Genomic DNA, 21,432 nt, shown 5'->3' on the forward strand with positions numbered 1-21,432 from the left:
AATTAAAATTGCATTTGTTTTATCCATTTATATTCCTCAACATTAAGGTTATGAAAATATATTAGTGCCTCAGGCAGACAGTTTGTTTTTAAGTGGATCTACACATGATGCATATCTGTCCTATTGCCTTTTTGTAGGTGACTGGTACTGATTTTCTAATGTGTTCTGGCAGCATTATTCCAGGTGAAGTAAAGCAAGAGCTGAAGAGAACTGTGGTTAATGACTGGCTTTAGGCATTTAATTTTTACCTAAGGTTAAACGGAACCCCTTCTTGCTGAAACTCCATTTTTGCTCTCATGTAAACCTCATTAGTGGCGTGAACTGTCCATTACAAGCCAAAAGATTTGGATACCCATTCGTGTATCTGTTATCTTATGTTGGGCAAAAACCTGTTGTCTTAGTATTTTCTTCTGAGCAGACTGGATCCATCCATCTCTTTTGGTTCATATATAAGACACAGACTGTCTGAGTTTTTTGTGCCCTCTCAAGAATAGATGGGAGATTTTTCCTCTGATGTGAGCAGCTCTGAAACGCGAGTGGTATATATGTCTCTTCTTTCTTGCCATAGTAAATAGTGGTTACTGCTTCTTTCTGGGAGTTCCAGTTAACTCAATGTCTTCATTGCCCATGCATTTGTATATCAAAGGGATGAAGCACCATGCATACTGTGGCACGTTCACACTGTATGTTGTGCTCTGGTCAGAACCCATGCTTTTTTCCCTAACTAGAGGTTACTTGCCAGGGCCATTGGTCTTATTTTACCTTTCCTCCCACTGACCTTTTCGTCTGCTCTTTCATCAAGAGTGTGATGATGCTTTCCTGTCATCAGTGCTTTACCAACTCCTTTCTATCATTTTCTTCCTCCTGCAAGTTGTGGAGAGGAGATGAATGTGTTCTCAGAAGCTCACTTTGACCTATGAAGTGGAGTGAGATTCATCTGCTCTCAGTGCAGATGAAGATGACTGACTTGTCTTCAGTAGGACTTTGATGGTGGTTGTTAGTGTCTTTGCTTAGTAAGATGTAAGGAAACTAGCCTTTCTAGGCTAAGCCTAGCCTGTGGAAATACCCTTGTGTTCTACCTTTTCATCTCTCTTGAAACATGGAATCCTTCTTCGTATATTTATCATTTAATTCTCTTTTCTAACCCTTTACCTCAGTTCATTTAGCTCTCTGTGCCATGTCTCTCATTCACCCATCTCAGCAGTCAAGGGCCAATAGGAACAATTTATGAAAGATCAAAATGGGCAAATTCTTCCTTCATCCCTGTGCTGATGCTGCTGAGAATGCCCTCTCTCCTCCCTTTGAAAGGGAGTGTGTTTATTACTTCTCCTGATAAAAGCCTAGGAAGGACTCCTTTCCCTCCTTCAACGGTGAGATGATTAGATATTCAGTCACACTACAAGTTACCATATGCAAGCATCTGAGCGTCTGCCCAAGAACCAAACAGGAACAGAAAATGGAGCACAGATCAGCTGCTTCTGCAGATCAGCAGTCATCACGTGGACAAGAAGCACTTCAGTATAACTCCCCTTTCCTTGTCACCTGAACAAGTGTCTGGTCCACCAGGAATTTGCCCATCAGCACCATCTGGGCTTCTTCCCAGCCAATCTTAAGGTGTAAAAAACAGAGAAAAGAAACCATTGATCTGAACCTGCCCACACTACGCCAATTTATGAAAGTTCTAATGGTAAATTATTCTCAGCATTGGCTTCGAAGTCACTTACACGAAACTAGTCAAAAATGCCTGTGACCTGAGCCTTGCTGGGTCTGGAATAATTCATAAAACCATTCCTCCCATGAAGGCAATGCTCTTCCTGTTAGGAGTATGACCATGACAGGCAGAGGTCTGTCTTCTCTTCTGGCAGTGACCAGGGATGACACTCCTTGACTCTGTTTCCCCATCAGCAAACAGAGTTGCAAGGTTCATCTCCCTTTGAAGAACACTCTCACTGTGTTCACATTACTACTTTGTGTTTCCTGAGCTGAAGGAATTACAGAACCCTAATAGGAATGGCTGTTCCTGCAGCCATCACCATTTCGTTTACTTGCTGCTTTGTGTTTCGGATGCGCTGTTCTTCAGAGTTAAATGCCCTGTGGCATCAGTCTTGCTTCCTTCCCCCTTCTAACCTGCTTTTGCCCATTCTTACTTCAAGCAGCTGTAGTTTTACATTTCCCAGATATTTTAAACATATTTCTCTTTCTGTTACTGTCTTTTACAGCAAAATAAATCGAGTAAAATCAAACCAAAATCCCAAACTTAATGAAGTTTTATGAGCAAGTCAAGCTTTGTACCTTCTGTTAATTCAGGAAAAGAGATAGCATGGTGTTGCATGGGATTGATGCACTGTTTACGTATGAGCATTGGCAAAGTGCTTACTTGACCTGAAATTGACCCTGAAATAAAGGGAACAGCTAAAGCTAAATATATGAAAAACAGGAAGACAAAGACTGCCTTGGCCAGTACGAGTTAGTCAGAGTGATTTGTTACACTCTGCTTCTCGATACATGGATTAACCTAACAAATGTACTATTACCGATAGTAATACTGATTGTCCCTGTAGATCTTTACTCTCATATAATACCCTTTGAGAAAGCGAAAAACCGCTAAATGAAATGAAAAAGAATCTTGCTGCTAATAATCATACAGCATAGTCAATTTCTCCTGGCATGACCATATTTTACTTATTTCAGCTATGGTCCACGGGGCCAATTGTGCAAACACTTGAACATATTAGTCACTTCACTGCCATGAGTAAGTCTGTTGAAGCTGAGTTGCTCGTGTGAGCAAATGATTCATGGATAAGTCCCTGCAGCATAAGCCCCCAGCGCATTACTTCATCTGTTTAATGTTTAAGACTCTCCCCTCCCAACACTGCAGGGAGGGTAGTTTTCTATCATCTACAAAGCTGGGTGCATTGCCTGGAACACTACGAAGTGAACTTCATTTGTGTATTTTATTGTCTCTGTTGTTTAAGGCCCATTGAGGTCTATAATGAAAGATCTGCATTCAGATGATAATGAAGATGAATCAGATGAAGCAGATGAGAATGACAATGATTCTGAGTTGGAACGACCTGTAAATACACTAGGAGGAAGCAGAAGTCGTAGGTGAGTGTCTTATGACTGCAAATAGCCTAGTGGCCAAGACGTTGTGATTGTTAGTAATGGGGTGAGGCCTAAAGTTCTCAAAGAGCGCTGAGTAGTAAATGAGCAGAGAATTCAGACTCTCTTTTTAAAGCATATGCATGTAAAAGTGACTCATTTAAAAACTATCAGAATTAGCCATTCCCAATACAAACTATCTCTGTACTAATCCATATGGTTGTGATGAGCTTTATTCATTTGACTTTTCTTGATTTCATGCCATTGTGACTTCAAGGGAGTAGTCATAATTACTCTCTGGCATAAATGAGATAAAACTAAGTCCTTCAGTTGCCGTATGAGCTATTCTGTACATACTCTCTCATTTTCAAGGTCTCTGCTTACCGGTTTTAGATTAGGTTGTTAAATTGGATCAGAATCAACAAAATTTTAATTCCAAGTAATTTCTGCACTGCATGTAGTAGGTAATGTGTAAAAGTGCAGACAGAAGGTAAAGCAAGCATCTGTCACAGAAATTACCTTTTTTTAAAATGCTTCTGCATCCTAGCTCAACCTTAAGAGGGCATTCCAAAGATCTATTCTTTGAGCAGCTTGAAGCTCCATCTGAATGTTGTTGAAAGTTATGGAAAACCTGAAACAGTCTGTCTTGAACCTTTTCACAGTGGGTTGTTCATCTGATCCACAGGGTTTTGCTGTGAGTGCACAGCACCTGAGTGCCAGTGTCAGCTACTGCTTAAATGGGAAGGTAATAGGAAAACATCATGCATGTCAGCTGCTTCCCTGATGCACTTTAGCAGCTGGAATAAAGGAGGAAAAAGCCCAAGATGAGTAGCAGTTTGAGAATTTGTTTGTGTCAGTGATTCTATAAAGGATTGTCTCAAGCTCAGCTTGTCTCTAAGTGTGGAGATTTTGTTTTTAACAAAACCTTAAGGCTAATGTTTCTCTACCTTCTTTTTATACTGAATAACAATTTTTTTCTCCCAACAAGTAAATATTCCCTGTTGTTCCTCAGTAAATGAAAGGTGAGACTGACTAGGAGCTGAGCTTTCTCATTTGGCCTCTCCTGAGATACTAAGTTTTTAAATTTTAGTCAGGAAAAAGTGTTATTTATGATAACTTTTCAGTGAAGCACTTGTCCAAGTAGGAAATACAGCTATTTAGAAAGCTTTTAGAAGAGCAGAAAAGTAACTCCACAAAACATTTTCCTCCTTCCCTGTGGCTGTGAACTGAGATACAGACTCACTCCAGGAACGTTGGGAACAGCAGTTTAATGTTCTAAATATTTAACCATTTTGTAACGTTAGCTGCTGTTAACCGGACATGTCCTCTCAGCCAAGTGCAGGCAAACAGCCTCGTTCTCCATGCTATGCAGAGCTTTTTCCAGAGTGTGGCCCTGCTTGGATGCCTCTCTTCCATGACTAATGATGACTTGCTTAGCGAGAGGTCATTCTTAGTGTCCAACCTCAAAGTGCAAGCTCAGTTCACCCCTGTTAACAGCTCTTTGTCTGGAGTTGTAACCTCTTGGCTCTGTTTTTCCATAGGGTTAGTCTGAGTGATGGCAGTAACAGTGACAGCAGTTCAGCCTCCTCACCACTACATCATGAACCAGTACCACCATTACTGAAAACCACCAACAACCAGGTAAAGTCGGGATTCGCAAACTCAGCCCTGGGGAGCTGATTCGACATTTTGATTACGTCAGTGTCGTTACGTTGTCTGTAAACTGACTTAAGAACTTTTTTTCTCAGGAGAAGGAGAAGTATTCGGTTTAGCAAATACTGTAGCCCAAAGTAATGTTTTCATCAGTATTGTAAGAAATGTGTCCTTTCTGTATGAATCAGCTTTGTAAGGTAAACAATGCAAACTGGCTTTACAGCATCAGTTGATGCAGATTTGGGTTTGTATTAGCAGTAGACACAGTGGGCATCAAGAGGCTTATTCTCAGCAGTGTCTTTATTCATGTCTTCCCCTCTCCTCCCACCAGTGTTTATCTAGAAGATACAATATCTTTTACTTCACTAGAAGACACAAGTTTTTCCTTCACTATCAGAGTACTCATTCCATATCTGTAAGAGCTAACATTGTTATTGTTTTTGAGCCAGGAAAGTAGGGTAGTTCTGTATTTCGGAGAAAAGAAATTAAATAATCTAGAGCTACAAAACACATCAGGGACAAATAAGAATTAGAGTTTGGGAGTTACCTCACCCCCAGTCACCAATAAAACAAGGCTCTAAAATATAAAAATTACACATAAAAGCTGATATTCTTTAAAAAAAATCTTAATTATAAATTACATCATTTGTCATTTATTTTAGAGAGCCATAATTCACTCCTAGTGTCAGTTGGATCATACACAAAGCAGTCATGAAATTTAGTGAGTGGCAATAAATGGCTGCTTAAAGTATTGATATAGTTAGAATAGTGTCTACATGTATTAACAGAAGGTTGTTGTTTAGATGGTCAGTTTTATGGATGAGTCTTTCCTATATCTCTTAGGTTAACTGCTTCGGTTGTCTGGCAGAAATTATTTACTTGTCATTGTTTCTCTAATAAAGTTTCCAATACAAGCTTACTGATAGTGCAAAACCAAAATATTATTATTCATGTCAATTAAGTTCAAATACACTGTGAGGAAAAAATCATGGGGAGTAGTTTGTGCACAGTGAGAGGAAGGAGATTCCATGTCCAGAAAGCATTCTTATTATCCACCAGAAACTCTGTAGGCTTTTCTGAGTTGATCTGTACAAAAGTTACAAGTTTTTAAGAGAGTGTTTTGGGGAAGAGGCAAACTATAAAGATGAAGAATATTGCATTTACTGGAGACATAAGCACAATAAAAATAAAACTCCTATTTATGGCTTGTTGTTTAATGAAGACTAACTTCTGCAGAGGCAACATAATTTTTAAGTAATTGTAAGTCTCAGTATCAGCAGCCCACTCAGTCACATCTTTCACATTCCTTTCCTCTTCAGTGATCTAACAGAAGGTCTACCTGCACATTTAGAGACTCCAAACTATAGCAGTGTACTAGCTAAAACTGAATGTCACAATTCTTTCTTCCATTTTTATAATTGAGCTGAATTTTATAATCGAGCTGAAAATCAGAAATTTAGGCAAGCGTTATGAGAATTCAAATTGTATGGACCGCAGCCACATTTGAAATCTCTGCTTGGTAGCATAGTGCTGCTTGTCAGCATGATGCATTTGACTGATGAAATCAGACTTATGTTGACTATGTGCATGCATAGAACTAAAGAGCTAAGACAGAGTTAATATTTCTGTAAGCTCCCTCAGATGTGATTAGTGCTGTGTGTCATCTTAACAAGAGTGCTTAAGATGTTAGATTTCAACTGCATTAAGAGCACATTAAGAGCAATGTAAGGAAGCCGCTTTTTCAAATGTACTGTGTCCTTGCTAAGGTTTCATTTGAAACCAAGAATTTTCTTCCTTTAAAAACAAGAAAAGCATGCATAAGGTACTGGATCCATGTGAAGAGGTCTGCTTTTTTTTCTTTTTTTTCCAAAACAAGACTATTTCTTCCACTGGCCTACAGAGCAGTAACCCCAAGGGGTGTTGAATCAAAGAACTGGGATTTGTTTTGCTTTTTGGCCATGCATCACTCTTGGCTAAATAAATCCTTAGGTAAGTTTAACTCAGGTCCACAGTCACTTTCTATATATAGCGAAATAGGTATCTGCCTCCTGTGTTCTTACAGAAACATAGAATCATAGAATGGTTTGGGCTGGAAGGGACCTCAAAGATCATCTAGTTCCAACCCCGCTGCTGCAGGGGCAGGGACACCCTCCATTAGACCACGTTCCCCATCCAACCTGGCCTTGAATGCTTCAAGGGATGGGGCATCCACAGCTTCTCTGGGCAACCTGTGCCAGTGCCTCACCACCCTCACAGTGAAGAATTTCTTCCTAACATCTAATCTAAATCTACCCTCCTTCAACTTAAACCCATTAGCCCTTGTCCTATCACTACACTCCCTGATAAACAGTCCCTCACCAGCTTTCCTGTAGGCCCTTTCAGGTACTGGAAGGCCACAATTAGATCTCCCCGGAGCCACCTTTTCTCCAGGCTGAACAATCCCAACTCTCTCAGCCTGTCCTCTTAGCAGAGGTGCTCCATCCCTCTGATCAGCTTTGTGGCCCTCCTCTGGACTCTCTCCAACAGCTCCATGTCTTTCCTGTACTGGGGCCCCCAGAGCTGGATGCAGTACTCCAGGTGGGGTCTCACAAGAGCGGAGTAGAGGGGCAGGATCACCTCCCCCAAACTGCTGGTCATGCTGTTTTTGATGCAGCCCAGGACACGATTGGCCTTCTGGGCTGCAGGCGCACGCTGCTGACTCGTGTTGAGCTTTTCATCAATCAATACCCCCAAGTCCTTCTCCTCAGGGCTGCTTTCAATCCAGTCCTTGCCCAGCCTGTAGGTGTGCTTGGGATTGCGCCGACCCACGTGCAGGACCTTGCACTTGACCTTGTTGAACTTCATGCGGTTTGCACTGGCCCACCTCTCCAGCCTGTCAGGATCCCTCTGGATGGCATCCCTTCCCTTCAGGATGTCGACCACACCACACAGCTTGGTGTTGTTGGCAAACGTGCTGAGGGTGCACTTGATCCCACTGTCCATGTCGCCGACAAAGATGTTGAACAGTGCTGGTCCCAGTACCGACCCCTGAGGGATGCCACTCATCGCTGTTCTCCACATGATCCTGTTACCCTGGGGAGCATATGTGCAATTTTAGTTATTTATACTAAGGGAAGTAGAAATGAGAGGGACCTTCCAGAAAGCTGTCGGTGAGGGTTCTTGCTAGTCTAGAAGACTTGCTTTTACAAGACTTATGTCCTTGTTTTATTTGCTGAGTTTTGTCCTGTGTTGTGACTGTCTAGTGTGATTTTGGACATGATCATGCTAGTGATGCTAGTCTTACTTACAGTGAAATGTGAAGCAAAATGTCCCATCATCTGTCATCATTTATTTTCCTTTGATGTTTTTCAGAACTGATCATATTCCAGTTTAGGAATAACATGGGGATATTTTTTTTTAACTTTACTTTTAGCTTAAAAAAATGTGTATTGTGTGTGAAAAAATTGGAAGAACAATCAACAGTTCTGTTTCCCCAAAATATTCCTCACTTTAGTCCTAAAATTTTCATATTAAGCATGGCGTTCTGCTGCTTGTTGACATGCTGTTCTTGACGGTGGTTCAGCACTGGATGAAGCATTCTTGGTTTGTATATGTGGCAGTAAATGGCTTTGTATGGCACTGAAGAAAGGGTACCATGTAAGTCCAAGAGAAATTACTGTCAAACACTTCTTTAAACACTTTTTATTTTCCCCAGTTACAACTCATGCAGTCATTTCAAAGACTATGTTTCAAAATATCCATTGTAGAAGAAAAGAGATGGGGGGGAGGGCAAAGGAAAAATATACTGATCATGTGACATTTCAAAGGCATTGGAGAGTACCTCAGCATCACTTCGTATCTGCAAAATCAGACCTCTTAGCCTACCAGCAAGCAAAAGATACAAAAAAAGTGTTTAGGAGCCTTTAAATGGCATGAAATTAATTCTTTTAAGGATTAATAATATCAATATTACCTCATTCTAGCAACTAGAATTTTCTGCTGTAAGCTGCTATTTTTATGAAAAATATGAATAAATTGTATGAATTAAAGAATGGAAAGCTCAGTTTTGAGTTTTGATTACATTTCTCCAGATGTTATATTCTTTGTGTTATTAACTGACAGCAGAATTTTTCATATGCAATTGTATCCAATTATGCATTTAATTTTTACAGGATTTTCTTTCTTTTCCAGATTTTAGAAGTGAAAAGTCCAATAAAGCAAAACAAATCTGATAAACAAATAAAGAATGGGGATTGTGATAAGGTAAATGAGAATGAAGTAACAGTAAACTAGTCCTGAATGGGATATTAATTATTAATGTATTTACTAAACACCAACCTTTGTTACAGAATTAAAATCTTAGGAATTAGTTCATCTTTGCTTTGGGTTCCTTTAGATGCAGATTGTTCTTCCCCCCCCTGCCCCCTGTAATTCTTTATTATTCTGTCCTCTTTTGAAAGTGGTTTTCTTCTCTTCAATCCATGTGGTGATTTGGCAAATGTCACCATTTGGGAATCTTGACATCTATTTTTTATTTTATCTACTCTACACCATGACTTTGCATTGTGCTTCATAGACGAAGTGATAAGTTTTGAAGAGGAGAATTGACAGCTGTATTCCTAACTAATAAATCAATCAATTAAAAAAAAATATATATATTTTCCAGAATCCTTTCTGAGGGTTGTCATTAGGAAGTGGGAATGTGATTTAGCATGTTAACTAGAATGATATGAAGCAACAGTTACCATTTAACACTGAGAAAGACAGTTTTGTTTAAAATCATGTCAGCTGTCCATGGGTAAGAGCTCTTAAGTCCTTGTGTGGGTGAACATAGCACAATTTCCTAGTGTGGACAAGTTCCTCTGAAGGTTCATATTTCAAAGGCATTAGTGTCAACTTTATGATAATGTGAGGCAGGAGACCAAAGTTTCAGTATATGTTGCTAGGTTTTCAGTGGCCTGATCCATATGCTTTTTGGATTCTTAAGCTGGATGCCATATCTGTCTGCTTAAAAGAAAAAAGGTTTCTGATGGCTCAGGCTGAGGGAGAAACTTGATAACTGGGTGGAGAAGTGGGACATGTTTGACATCCCAGGAAGCAGGACAATGGAATTTACCATTGTATTAATCTTGCTTGATCTTTCTCCCCTTATATCTCCTTGTTGATACAGAAGATTAATTCTGTAGCTTTAGAGAAAAAGAGGGATTTGATTGTGAGCCTTTGGGTTTGGGTCTTAATGGAAAGATGGGAGATATTTTTTAAAGATGCTGTTTTGGCATCCCCAGTCTGTTTGACACTTTTTGCCACCATTGAGAAATAGATTATTTTCTATAGCAAAGGACCACCTGATAAGATTTTCATCAGCCCAGAGTATCTAGGAAAACCCATAAAAATTTATATTTGGGTTGTATTAAGCTAGAAAAAGCCAGACTACTAAATAAGAAGATTTAGCTCAAAGAAGATTTCAAATAAAATTTAAATTTGTGTTGTTTTTGAAGACATGTGAAGTTATTGAAAGATATAGCTATGACTTAATTAACAAGTTGTTTATGGGGGGGATTTGTTTCCAGGCCTATCTCGATGAACTAGTAGAGCTCCACAGAAGATTAATGACATTGAGAGAGAGACATGTACTGCAGCAGGTGAGGAGCACTCTCATGCAATATCACAGTGTGCTCATTGAAATTGTGAAGTCACATCTATTTTCTCTCCCCTTCATCTAGAACTCTAGAATCACGTTTAATAGCCTCCAAGCCTGTATAATCCATATACAGCCCATTACCACTTTCAGTGCAGGTTAGGGAATTTTTTACACATACTTTAAATTGTGTTGCCACACTAAATAACAAATTTAAAAAAATGCATATCTGAGCTAAATTTTTCACCAATTCATTGTTATGTTTCTCAACATACTGTATCAATAATTATGGGAGGATGGGAGAATGGATACAGCTGTGCACCATGACTTGATAAAAATCTTGTTGATTTTTCCTGAAAATGACCGGTGTTTTCTCAGAAACAAAGATGTTTTCTATGGCAAACAGAAAACAGAATTCAAAGCAAAACTCACTTTGGGCAAAACCACAATATATTCATTGAGTCTTCTGAAGTCATAGAAGGAGTAAAATATGGAAGAGCCAAGTTACTTACTGGTTGTTAGTTAGCCAGTCTGTACTAGCAAACGGTCTGTGCTGTTATAAAAGAAATAATGTAGTTTAGTTTCAAAGCCTTTAATCCCTTAATTTTCTGCAATTCATTAGTTCATATGATTTTATCAGTTTACAGATGTTCACAATATTAAATGGATAACTTGCAGAGAATCAGTGCTTCTCTGCATTACAAGTAAACTGTCATCCCATCTTAAATATCCTTACTGCTTTGCAGCTATGTATTTAATGTAAAATACTTACAGTGAAAACAAAAATAAAAAGATTACAGAGCTGAGAAAGTTAGGAATGAATGTGAAACTTCTAGAACAAGAAATACAATTATATACAGAATATAGGAAGTACAAAGGTCAGGAGAGCAAGAGGTAAAACTGCGGAAAGGGATCATAGAATCATAGAATCATTTTGGTTGGAAAAGACCTTTGAGATCATCAAGTCCAACTGTAAACCTAGCACTGCCAAGTCCACCACTAAACTGTGTCCCTAAGCACCACATCTACACGTCCTTTAAATACCTCCAGGTATGGTGACTCAACCATTTCCCTGGGCAGCCTGTGTCCAGTGATTGACAACCCTCTTGGTGAAGAAATTTTCCCTAATATTCAATCTAAACCTCCCCTGGCCCAACTTGAGGCCATTTCCTCTTGTCCTATCGCTTGTTACTTGGGAGAAGAGACCAACGCCCACCTGGCTACAACCTCCTGTCAGGTAGTTGTAGAGAGCAATGTCTCCCCTTACTCTCCCTTTCTCTTGACTAAACAACCCCAGTTCCCTCAGTTGCCCCTCATAGGACTTGAGCTCTAGATCCTTCACCAACTTCACTGCTCTCCTGTAGATGTGCTCCAGCAGCTCGACGTCCTTCTTGTAGTGAGGGGCCCAAAACTGAACACAGCACTCAAGGTGCAGCCTCACCAGAGCCGAGTACAGGGACACGATCACATCCCTAGTCCTGCTGGCCACGCCATTTCTGATACAAGCCAGGATGCTGTTGGCCTTCGTGGCCACCTGGGCACACTGCTGGCTCACGTTCAGCTGGCTGTCAACCAACACCCCCAGGTCCTTTTCCACCAGGCAGCTTTCCAGCCACTCTTCCCCAAGCCTGTAGTGTTGCGTGGGGTTGTTGTGACCCAAGTGCAGGACCTGGCACTGAGTTGGCCTTGGCCCATCAATCCAGCCTGTCCAGATCCCTGAGTAGAGCCTTCCTGCCCTCAAGCAGATCAACACTCCCACCCAACTTGGTGTCCTCTGCAAACTTACTGAAGGTACACTTGATTCTCTTGTCCAGATCATTGATAAAGGTATTAAAGAGAACTGGACCAATACTGAGCCCTGGTGGTTACTACGTGAGAAGAGGGACTGAGTGAAAAAATATGCAACAGAAAACTCTAACTAGCAGCAGGAGTTTTAAAGGCAATGGTGGTGGTGAAGTGGAATGGTGATGGAGTAGTGTGTTCCTGAATGGTGATTGTCATCTCTTTAGTTTATGTTAGGGCAGGTAATAATCTCTTGCACACATCAAAGTCTGCTACCCACAGAACCCACAGACTTTTAGGGAATTTTTAGAGAAGGGTCTTGCAAGAGAAGAATGAAAGCATTGATAATTCAAAAGTGCTGGCTTTTTCTTGTGGTTTAACCTGGCTGGCGGCTAAAATAACCACACAGCCATTTGCTCACTCCCCCTCCCTCCCCCCCCCGCCCCGAGAGAATAGAAGAGGAAAATAAAAACTTACGGGTTGAGATAAAGACAGTTTAATAGGACAGAAAAGGAAGATAATAATCATAAAAGACTATACAAAACAAACAATGCAGAGCACAATTTCTTACCACCTGAAGCTGATGCTCAGCTAAGTCTTGAGCCATGATCCAACCTCCCAGCTAGTTTCCCCAGTTATACACGGAGCATGATGTCATACGGTATAGAATATCCCTTTGGTCGGTTGGGGTCAGCTGTCCCGGCTGTGTCCCATCCTGACTCCTTGTGCACCCCCAGCCTGCTCACTGATGGGGCAGTGTGAGAAGTAGAAAAGGCCTTGGCTCTGTGTAAGCACTGCTCAGCAATAATGAAAACATCTCTGTATTATCAACACTGTTTTCAGCACAAATCCAAAACATAGCCCCATACTAACTAGTATTAACTCTGTCCCGGCCAAAACTAGCACACTTCTGAAATTTATGCTGAGGGATGTGAAAAGGAGAGAACAGGTTTTTGCAATCTTAGTTGTTACCAGGTCCATAGGCATGACAGCAAACAGTAATGCAGCCTAGTTGGAAATGAGAAGAATGTATCTGTTTGAGAATGTGGCTCTTTCCCAAGTGAGGCGTTTCTCATTGAGACACTTTGTTAAAGGAAGCTGAAATAAATCCACAAAAAGGGGGGAGGAGGCAGGAGAGATGTGATACTGAACTGCAAGTGCCTGGATGTGTAGCTTAATAATCCTGATGTTAAATGATACAGATAGCAAGCAGGTGAAAAAGAACATTTGACCAAGAAATTAGTCCTGTGAGAATCACCAGAGCAATTTTAATGTGAATATTGGACCATGGCTAGACAAAAATTGGTCTGAAATAACATTTTAAAGAGAAACCTCTCTCTCACCTCTTTCACTATAAAGAAAGGGTTTGGGATTTACAGTGGTGAGGTGCTTCTGGTTTGGTTTGTTGTTTTTTTTAACAGTGATTTCCAGTGAAATAGTAGGCATAACTGAGTGTGCAATCAGATGTTAATGCTACATGTCTGATGTATTCAAATTTGGCTGGCTAAAGCTGGGTTCCTAACTGCATTTTCAGCGCAGATGATCTTAGCATGATGTCATAAAAGACAACAAAATAACTGGTGAGACTTTGAGGCATCAGAAGTTGTATCTTCAGTTGGTGAAAAATCTCCTTATAGCCAGTGCACTAGACAGCACAGGCATAAGGAAGAAATTGAGAATATGCAGCACTGCTGAAAATTACATTGCTCATGTCCACAAGGTGCTTAATGTCATATGGCAACTATCTTCTGAGAATTTTCTGCAAGAGGCAGTTTGCAGGTCTGGAAACTATCAAATGGCCTAAACCCCTCCATAAATTGAAAAAATAACTGTGTCTTTAGTTGCACTTTGGCTTCCTTAAACACACACACTCATTTGCTTGTTTAAAGGCAGATAAATAGTAGTACTATGATGGATAATGATGAAACTGAGCTGGAGAAACGTTGTGTAAACAAAGATGTACATTACAGCAAAAAAAGCAAAGCTTACTATAGCTGGAAGCAATGGGATATTTTTGTTCTTTGCAGCCTTAGCTCTCAGAATAAAACATTTTAATGCTGTGTTTTTAATATTATAACTGTCAGACTTCCCATCAATTAATCTCAACCTTTTATTCTTTTTCAAGTATTTCTGAATAGCATCAGGATGCATATGCTAATACTATAAATCATGAATTCTGCATTGACTGGCACACAGGCAGGTGTTTTCCATTGAGCTGTCTGGGTTTATCTTGATAAATTTTGTACATCCATTAAAACTTTTGTGGTTCATTTCAGTCTGATTTACCAGGTGCCCTGACATAGTGGCTGTGTTTCTTGAGGGGTGGCTATATTTCTTTAGGGATGGATGATGGATATGTTTAAAATGTTTATATTTCCCTTGGCTTAAAAGCCCAAAGCAGAACCTGATCAATAAAAGTGCTTATCAATTTTTTAAAATATACAGTGCTGTTTAAAAATATATGTGTTAACACTTTCATGTAATCTTTGTTTCTAAAATCACTTATATTGCTGTGGAGGTTATGAGGGGTGGCATTCTTCCACCATAACACAATGAAGCTTTGGACAGAATTGTTCAGCATCACTGTATCTTCCTGGCCTCAGCTTCTGTAAACTTCTTGTGCAGCCATTTATTTACCACACAGTGGATATTCAGAGACCAAGCTTGAAATTTGATTCCTAACTTTACGAAAGGAGGCTGGATTGAATCCTTAGCTTCTCTCTTAGATGAGGCTCAAGAGAGTGCCAAAAATGAGAATGCCAGATAAAAAATACCAAAGTTTCCTTCTGGTAACAATCAGTTTTGTCCTATTTGATTTTTTTCTCCTTTATGTTAATTGCAGAACAATAGAAGATGGAGAAGTGTTACAAGAATCTGTGAATCAACAAGTGGACAAATGAAGTTGGCAATTTTAGGTTAAAAATTCCCATATGGAAAAAAAAATAAAGCCAAGAGTCAGATTTAAATGAAGTGTTAATAAGAGCAGGATTGTTCCTAAGTACTTTCAGAATTTTGGACAGCTGCAAACCACATTAAACTGATTTTACTTTTTTTTTCCCCCCCTCCAACCTAGAAAAGGGGAGGTGATTGGAAAGGGAGATTTTTACTGTAACAGGCATTTCCCTTATTATTTTATCTTGTTTCCATTGTGTTTAATCCACCTGGGCTGTATCATTCCATGCCTGATAATACATGTGAAGTTATTTCATTTATCATCAACATAGTCTTTTCTTCTGTGGCCTGAGGAGAAAAACCATCTGTTTATGTAATGAAATGGGGAGCAGAAAATTATCAAAGATTTAGTTTAAATGTGTTGCTCTTTTTTAAGTTGGTGTATTCCTACCGGATTTGTCATTTTAAGGTATGCTGTGTAAGCCATGTGTGAATACATCTTTATCTCCTCCAGCTGTGGAAAAGGAATTACAGTCAGACTAATAAAGCTCAAACAAGCAAGGAATATCTAGCAGCAGTATTTCAGTGGAAGTATAGGTGGAAGCCCCATAACTAACTGGGTTTCAAATTGAAGGGTGCAAACAGGACATTGAGCCTAGACTGAGTGCCACAGAGCAATTTTCTGTCAGCCCATGACACTACCCAAAGGCTCACTTCAGGACGGGGTGCCTGTCTGTGTGCTCACTTGCGATGTCTGTCTCTTGAAATGAAACGACGCATCAGAGATTCATAGCCATAGTGTTATGTATGTTAGCCCTATCTTACAAATAGTGCTTTGGCTTTCCAAGATGCTGAATGGGTTTTTTAGATAGGTGCACATCCTAGAACTTAACATATCTGGAGTTACTTGTAATAGCAATTCAGTGTTGAGCATGACCACTCTTTAAAAATGGAGACTGCAATTCAGAGACTAAAAATGTCTAAACTCTAGAAAGGCACAAGTTAGGTATGTACCGTTGATTTCACAGAATCATGGAATGGTTGAGGTTGGAAGGGACCTCTGGAGGTCATCTAGTCTGACCCCCCCCGGTGCTCTAGGAGGGACATGTAGAGCCAGTTGCCCAGGACCATGTCAGATGGCTCTTGAATGTCTCCAAGAATGGAGACCGCAGAACCTCCCTGGGCAACCTGTGGCAGTGCTCAGTCACCCTCACAGGAAAAAAGTGTTTCCTGATATTCAGAGAGAACCTCCTGTGTTTCAGTTGGTGCTCATTGTCTCTGATCCTGTCACTGGGCACTACTGAAAAGAGCCTGGCTCCGTCTTCTCTACACCCTCCCTCCAGGTATTTGTGCACATTGATAAGATCTGCCCTGAGCTATCTGTCCTCCAGGCTGAACAGTCCCAGCTCTCTCAGCCTTTCCTCATAGGAGAGATGTTTTAGTCCCTACTCTTCTGAAGAACTCCTAACAGCTCTTCTGTTTACTGTTTGAATGAAAGCTGTGATTATAAATAGTCACCAGAAGTGTCTTTTTTTTTTAAACATTGACTTAGAAAATATGCAGATTTTCTTTTAACATTTGAAAAATATATTCTCAATGGTAATGTTTGCTGGAACAGCAGATGGGTAGGCTGGCATTATGGTTGGTGATGATCTAAAAAAATATTGGAGGTACTGTAGTCTGGATCATAGTTTGTGTCAGAAAGGAAGTGAGTGATAAGGAATAATGGTTAATCCTGCAAGTATTGGGGCAATTGGGCTTGTTTTATGCCTTTCATATGATACTTAGTGGTATGTTAATACATTCAGTGGACATGTAAAAATGTTGAAATTTTCAACTGCATCTTTTCTTTCCTTTCAGATAGTAAATCTTATAGAAGAAACTGGACACTTTCATATCACAAATACAACCTTTGACTTTGATCTTTGCTCACTAGACAAAACCACAGTCCGTAAACTACAGAGTTATTTGGAAACATCTGGAACCTCCTGAGGATTCAGCATGTGGCTGCATCAAAAACTGTTCTTTAAATTAAACATTCAGAATGATGCAACCAAAATGGGGGAAAAAAACCAAAACAACCTTATTCAGCTTTATTTTTTCTTAAAGCCAATCATCATCTCTTGATAAGGGAGAGGAAAAGTGACAAGACTCAGAGAACCGCTCTTCTCAAGAAGAAAATGCTCTGGAAGAGTTTGCCTGGATAGCCTTGAAAAACAAACACATAAAAACAAACAAAAATACTTGGTCTTAATGAATGTGTATGTTATCATGTATCTATCTCTGTGGTATTCCGGTCCACAAGATGAATGCATGTTCAACACACTGCCTTATTACATAACTGATCTATTTATTATTGCATACATATATTCTAAAGTCAATGAGTCATTCAATGACACTACCATATGTTGCAAGTAGTGGAGTCCCACGTGTGCTCTTTTGATGCAGTACTATTGCAAAGCCTAGCAACGTTATTCATGTTAAAATGCCACTTCTTGCTATCTTTCTCTAGTCACTTAAAACACTACAGTTTTGTTTCCACTTCTGCAGTTCCAGGAAACAAGATACAAAGTTGGAGACCAAACAGTGGTCCTATATTTTGTTTCCCATCTGCCACAGTAGGTTGGACCACAGCAGGATGGACCACAGGTCCTTGGCTCTATCCATTTATTGATCTTGACCATGGTAGAAAATACACCAAATAGAATCATATGACTTCCTGTCTAGCCTTAGTGAATAAACCAGTAGGAGTTTTAACAAAAAATGTTATGTATACTGTCCTGAATCCAGCATCTTTTCAGTCTACATTCTTGTGTCTGTTTTAATGTTATAAAGTTAAATATATGTAAGAATGAAGGTGTTCTGCAGGATCATGGTAAAAGAAGAAATACTGATCCTGTCTTCTAAGAAAACGTTGTAGAAAATTCTTAATTTGGAGCTATTTATTACTATGAGTTTCAACACTCCTCTGCTGCCAGTGTGTGACTCACTTTTACCATAAAACTATTTGCATAACATTTTTGTTTGTTCATACAGTATATGGTCTGCTTAGCTTGTTTTGTGGTTTTGTTTCTGGTTTTGTTGGGTTTTTTACAACTACTAACTTAAAACCCTTTATTTGAAAATAAAAAAAATATGTTGCTATACAGTTACATGTTGAAATATACATGATATATTGTATATATGTGTGTGTGTCTATACACATAGACACACACACACCTGTGTGTATATATATACACACACACACACATATACGTATATACTTTTGATACTTTCCAGATTTTGGTATCTGTTTGAGAACCTGCTTGTGTTTCCAGAAGGATTTCTTGTCTATAAAAATAAGTATTCTTTCATACTATCCACCATTCTTTAAAATCAGGATCCTTGTTTATGCATGATCAAATGAGAGGATGTGTACTCACTTTCCACATCAAAGCTCTGTGGTCTCATATTGCTGATGGTTTCTTTATGAAATCAGCACCTTACTATTAGAAGTTCAAATCCCCCAATGAAAAGAGAAAAGAATTTAAAAAATACTTCTGGATGCAAAGGTTTATTCAGGTTTACCAGCCTTAAAAAATGTATCTTGTTTCTGGATGGGCCAGTATGTCATGTGTATGCTTATATAGCACATGTAGCCTGTAAGTGTAGAGCTAAACAGTAGTATCTGTATGACTTACTGTTTCACACGCACAGTTTGTGCAGCACTCTAAAACTAAATTCGTATTGGGGTTATTTCTTATTCAGATGGTAAATCTTAATACTATTTCTTTAAGTCCAAAGAAAAATTTACACTTTACTCTTTTTGAGAGGGCGCGATACGGATTGGGTTGGGAGATTTTTTTCTTATTTAAAGTGTTGTTTGACCACACTCTGCAGGAAGTCCTTCTCAGGCTTCCCAAGAATAAGTGTACTTTTTCAGTAATGTTATGACTCTTATTGATGATTGGCATGAAGCATACTTGAAGCATTCTGTTGTTCTGTTAAGTCTATGTCTTAATGTGCAATTGCAGGAGGGAGGGAGTTTAATTTTAAAGTTACTTTTGACATAAGGCAGGTGATGGTGGGGAGGGAGAAGGGGTGCATGTGAAGGGGATAAACTTCAATTTTTATTGATTATTTTATATGAAAATGTTTGGAAATCTAAAAGCAACCTTAAAAACGTTTGGTCTACTAGTGTGTGTTCAACTTCCTATATTTTAGTTATACTAGATACGTATGGAATTTTGTCCATTTTGACTTTTCTAACTAAGTTTTGTGGTAAAAACTCATTGAGTTTCAGGAGGGGAAGAATCCCATGATACTTTTAGTAATGCTGTTGCACTGTTTTGTTAGAAATGGTGAAATGAATAATTTTACCCTTAAAATACCACATAAGCTTTATTATACACTGAGAACAGGAGTGGAAGAAAACAGCAAATAGAAGAATAGGCATAAAAGGGAGATGACAGCAATTGCAGTATCAAGTTAGTGCTGAATTTCAAATTGTGGATTATCCTTAAAGTCTTAAATTTTCTAATTAATTGGGAGAGGGAAGAAAATAGACTGCAGTTGTGTGTGTGTGCGTGTTGACTTTTTCACAAAGTTGTGATAGAATAAGAGTTACTAAGTGTTGATCTAAATTAAATATAAATTAGCTATTTTCATCTAATTTTGTATGCAGAAACAAAATAAATCTTTGTTCACTTAAGTTCAGACATTCATATTTCTCGTAAAGAAAATATAATTATACCCTTCCAAGTCTTTAACGTATATGAGCATTGATCTTTGGCATGGGTTAAAGTGTTTTAGCAATAAATGTTTCGGAGTTTTAATTAACATCAAGCCATTTAAAACAAAGTTATATCTGATAATTTGTATTAATTCATTGAGGTGACCAGACAGAGGTTAGCAGTAAGTTGCAATATCTAAAAAAATTATTTTCAGCATAAGTGAGTCAGTGTTACTTGAACAGTAGTTGTATCCAATAGTAAGGATAGTTTCATCTCACCACTAACTTTTCACCTCAGAAAGTGGATGTCCAGTTGGGTAGACAAGTTTTAATATCTTTTTAGAAATTTGAATCCACTGAGAGACGTTACAAAAATTTCAGTATCATCTAGATTTGAAGGCTGTCTTAGCCCATGCTAAAGAGAAAAAGCGAGAAAGGAGGAAGAGGCATACACTGAAGTGAGGAGAGTCTTCCAATGTAAAACAAAGCCCACACTCAGTCTTCAGCCTTTGGATTGTAAGAAATGGTTGATCGTTTCTTTCTCTCTTCTTTTCATTGATTGGGTGTTTTTAGGTTAAGTCTATGCTTTCAATTTCAGAGGCAGAGTATACACAGTACAGTGTATTTGGAGAGCCCACTACTATTAAAGTTTCTTGTCATCTGTGGAAAGGAAATTATAAGTTCTTGGGTTTTGCCTGACCCATTGTCCTTCTTTCCCATTCTCACAGTGAAATAAAATATGTTCACAATCTGGTTTGGGTCCTTGGTCCTTACTTAGTAAGTATCATCTTGTTTTCTTACAAACTATACTAGTGTTTTGGGGTCTCTTGAATGACCCATTGATTTCAAGCCCCATTACTTAGTTTGCAATATTAATGGGAAAGCTGTCAAACAGTCTGAAGAGAAAACTGCCCTGTTCGGTTACTACCTGCATTATCTTACTCCAGGTACTCCACTGATGGTAGAATGTTTGATTTGCTTCATACCATCTTTATTCATACACATCGTATCCCATCTTTTACCACTTGCAGTTTAACAGCAAACAGTGTGTCTTTTAGCAAACTCTTTTTCAGTCTATAGAGGGACTTGTTATTTTTGTGTTTTCTCATTTGTCCATTGATTTGCACCATTTGCTGTAGTGGAATGCACTGAAATTGAGACTTATGGTGAAAATTTTGTCAGACTTTCAGCCATAGTTGGAACTAGCAGGAACTGCAAAAATAAGCAGTGAAAAATGCGTTCCAAAGTTTAACAAGTGCAAGGCATGTGTTTTTATGAGACTCAATAGTTTTCTTAATTGTTAAGCAGTATACAGTAAAATGAAGCAGATATTCTGTATACTGTACCGAGAAACTTTACTGTTGGGCATAAAAGGCTTACGAACAGATGATGGGGACTAAACCTCATATATCTGCAGTGCTTTTGTTTGTGCTTGGGAGTTAATCAGCACATTGACACAGGTAAACCAATGACATTTACAAGGCTGGCTCTGTGTTGGAGTGAGTAGATAAATTAACATCAAAGCACAATCACATAAGGGCCTTGCATTTGCTTGAGCATCAAGAAATGCCAATGTGACTAGACAGGAAAGAGAAGTATTACCACAGTGAGAACAATACCGGGGGGGGGCGCGAGGGGGTGAGGGAACACACTGGAAAGAAAAAAAAGGTAAAGA

General features: G+C 39.0%; 1 protein-coding gene across 2 annotated transcripts in view; it reads left to right on the top strand.

Moving 5' to 3' along the window:
* The window catches only part of MLLT3 (MLLT3 super elongation complex subunit), a 155,019-nt gene extending 134,588 nt beyond the window's left edge, over window positions 1-20,431 (top strand). For both annotated transcript variants that reach the window (XM_075739244.1, XM_075739245.1), the window contains 5 exons: window positions 2,976-3,108; window positions 4,644-4,743; window positions 8,926-8,997; window positions 10,305-10,376; window positions 16,907-20,431. In XM_075739244.1, coding sequence (XP_075595359.1) covers window positions 2,976-3,108; window positions 4,644-4,743; window positions 8,926-8,997; window positions 10,305-10,376; window positions 16,907-17,038 — 509 coding nt within the window. In that variant the 3' untranslated portion in view covers window positions 17,039-20,431. The remainder of the gene's footprint in view (window positions 1-2,975; window positions 3,109-4,643; window positions 4,744-8,925; window positions 8,998-10,304; window positions 10,377-16,906) is intronic.
* Window positions 20,432-21,432: the final 1,001 nt, after the last annotated feature.

The sequence above is a fragment of the Balearica regulorum genome, chromosome Z (genome assembly GCF_011004875.1).
Source record: "Balearica regulorum gibbericeps isolate bBalReg1 chromosome Z, bBalReg1.pri, whole genome shotgun sequence".
Classification (NCBI taxonomy): Eukaryota; Metazoa; Chordata; class Aves; order Gruiformes; family Gruidae; genus Balearica; species Balearica regulorum.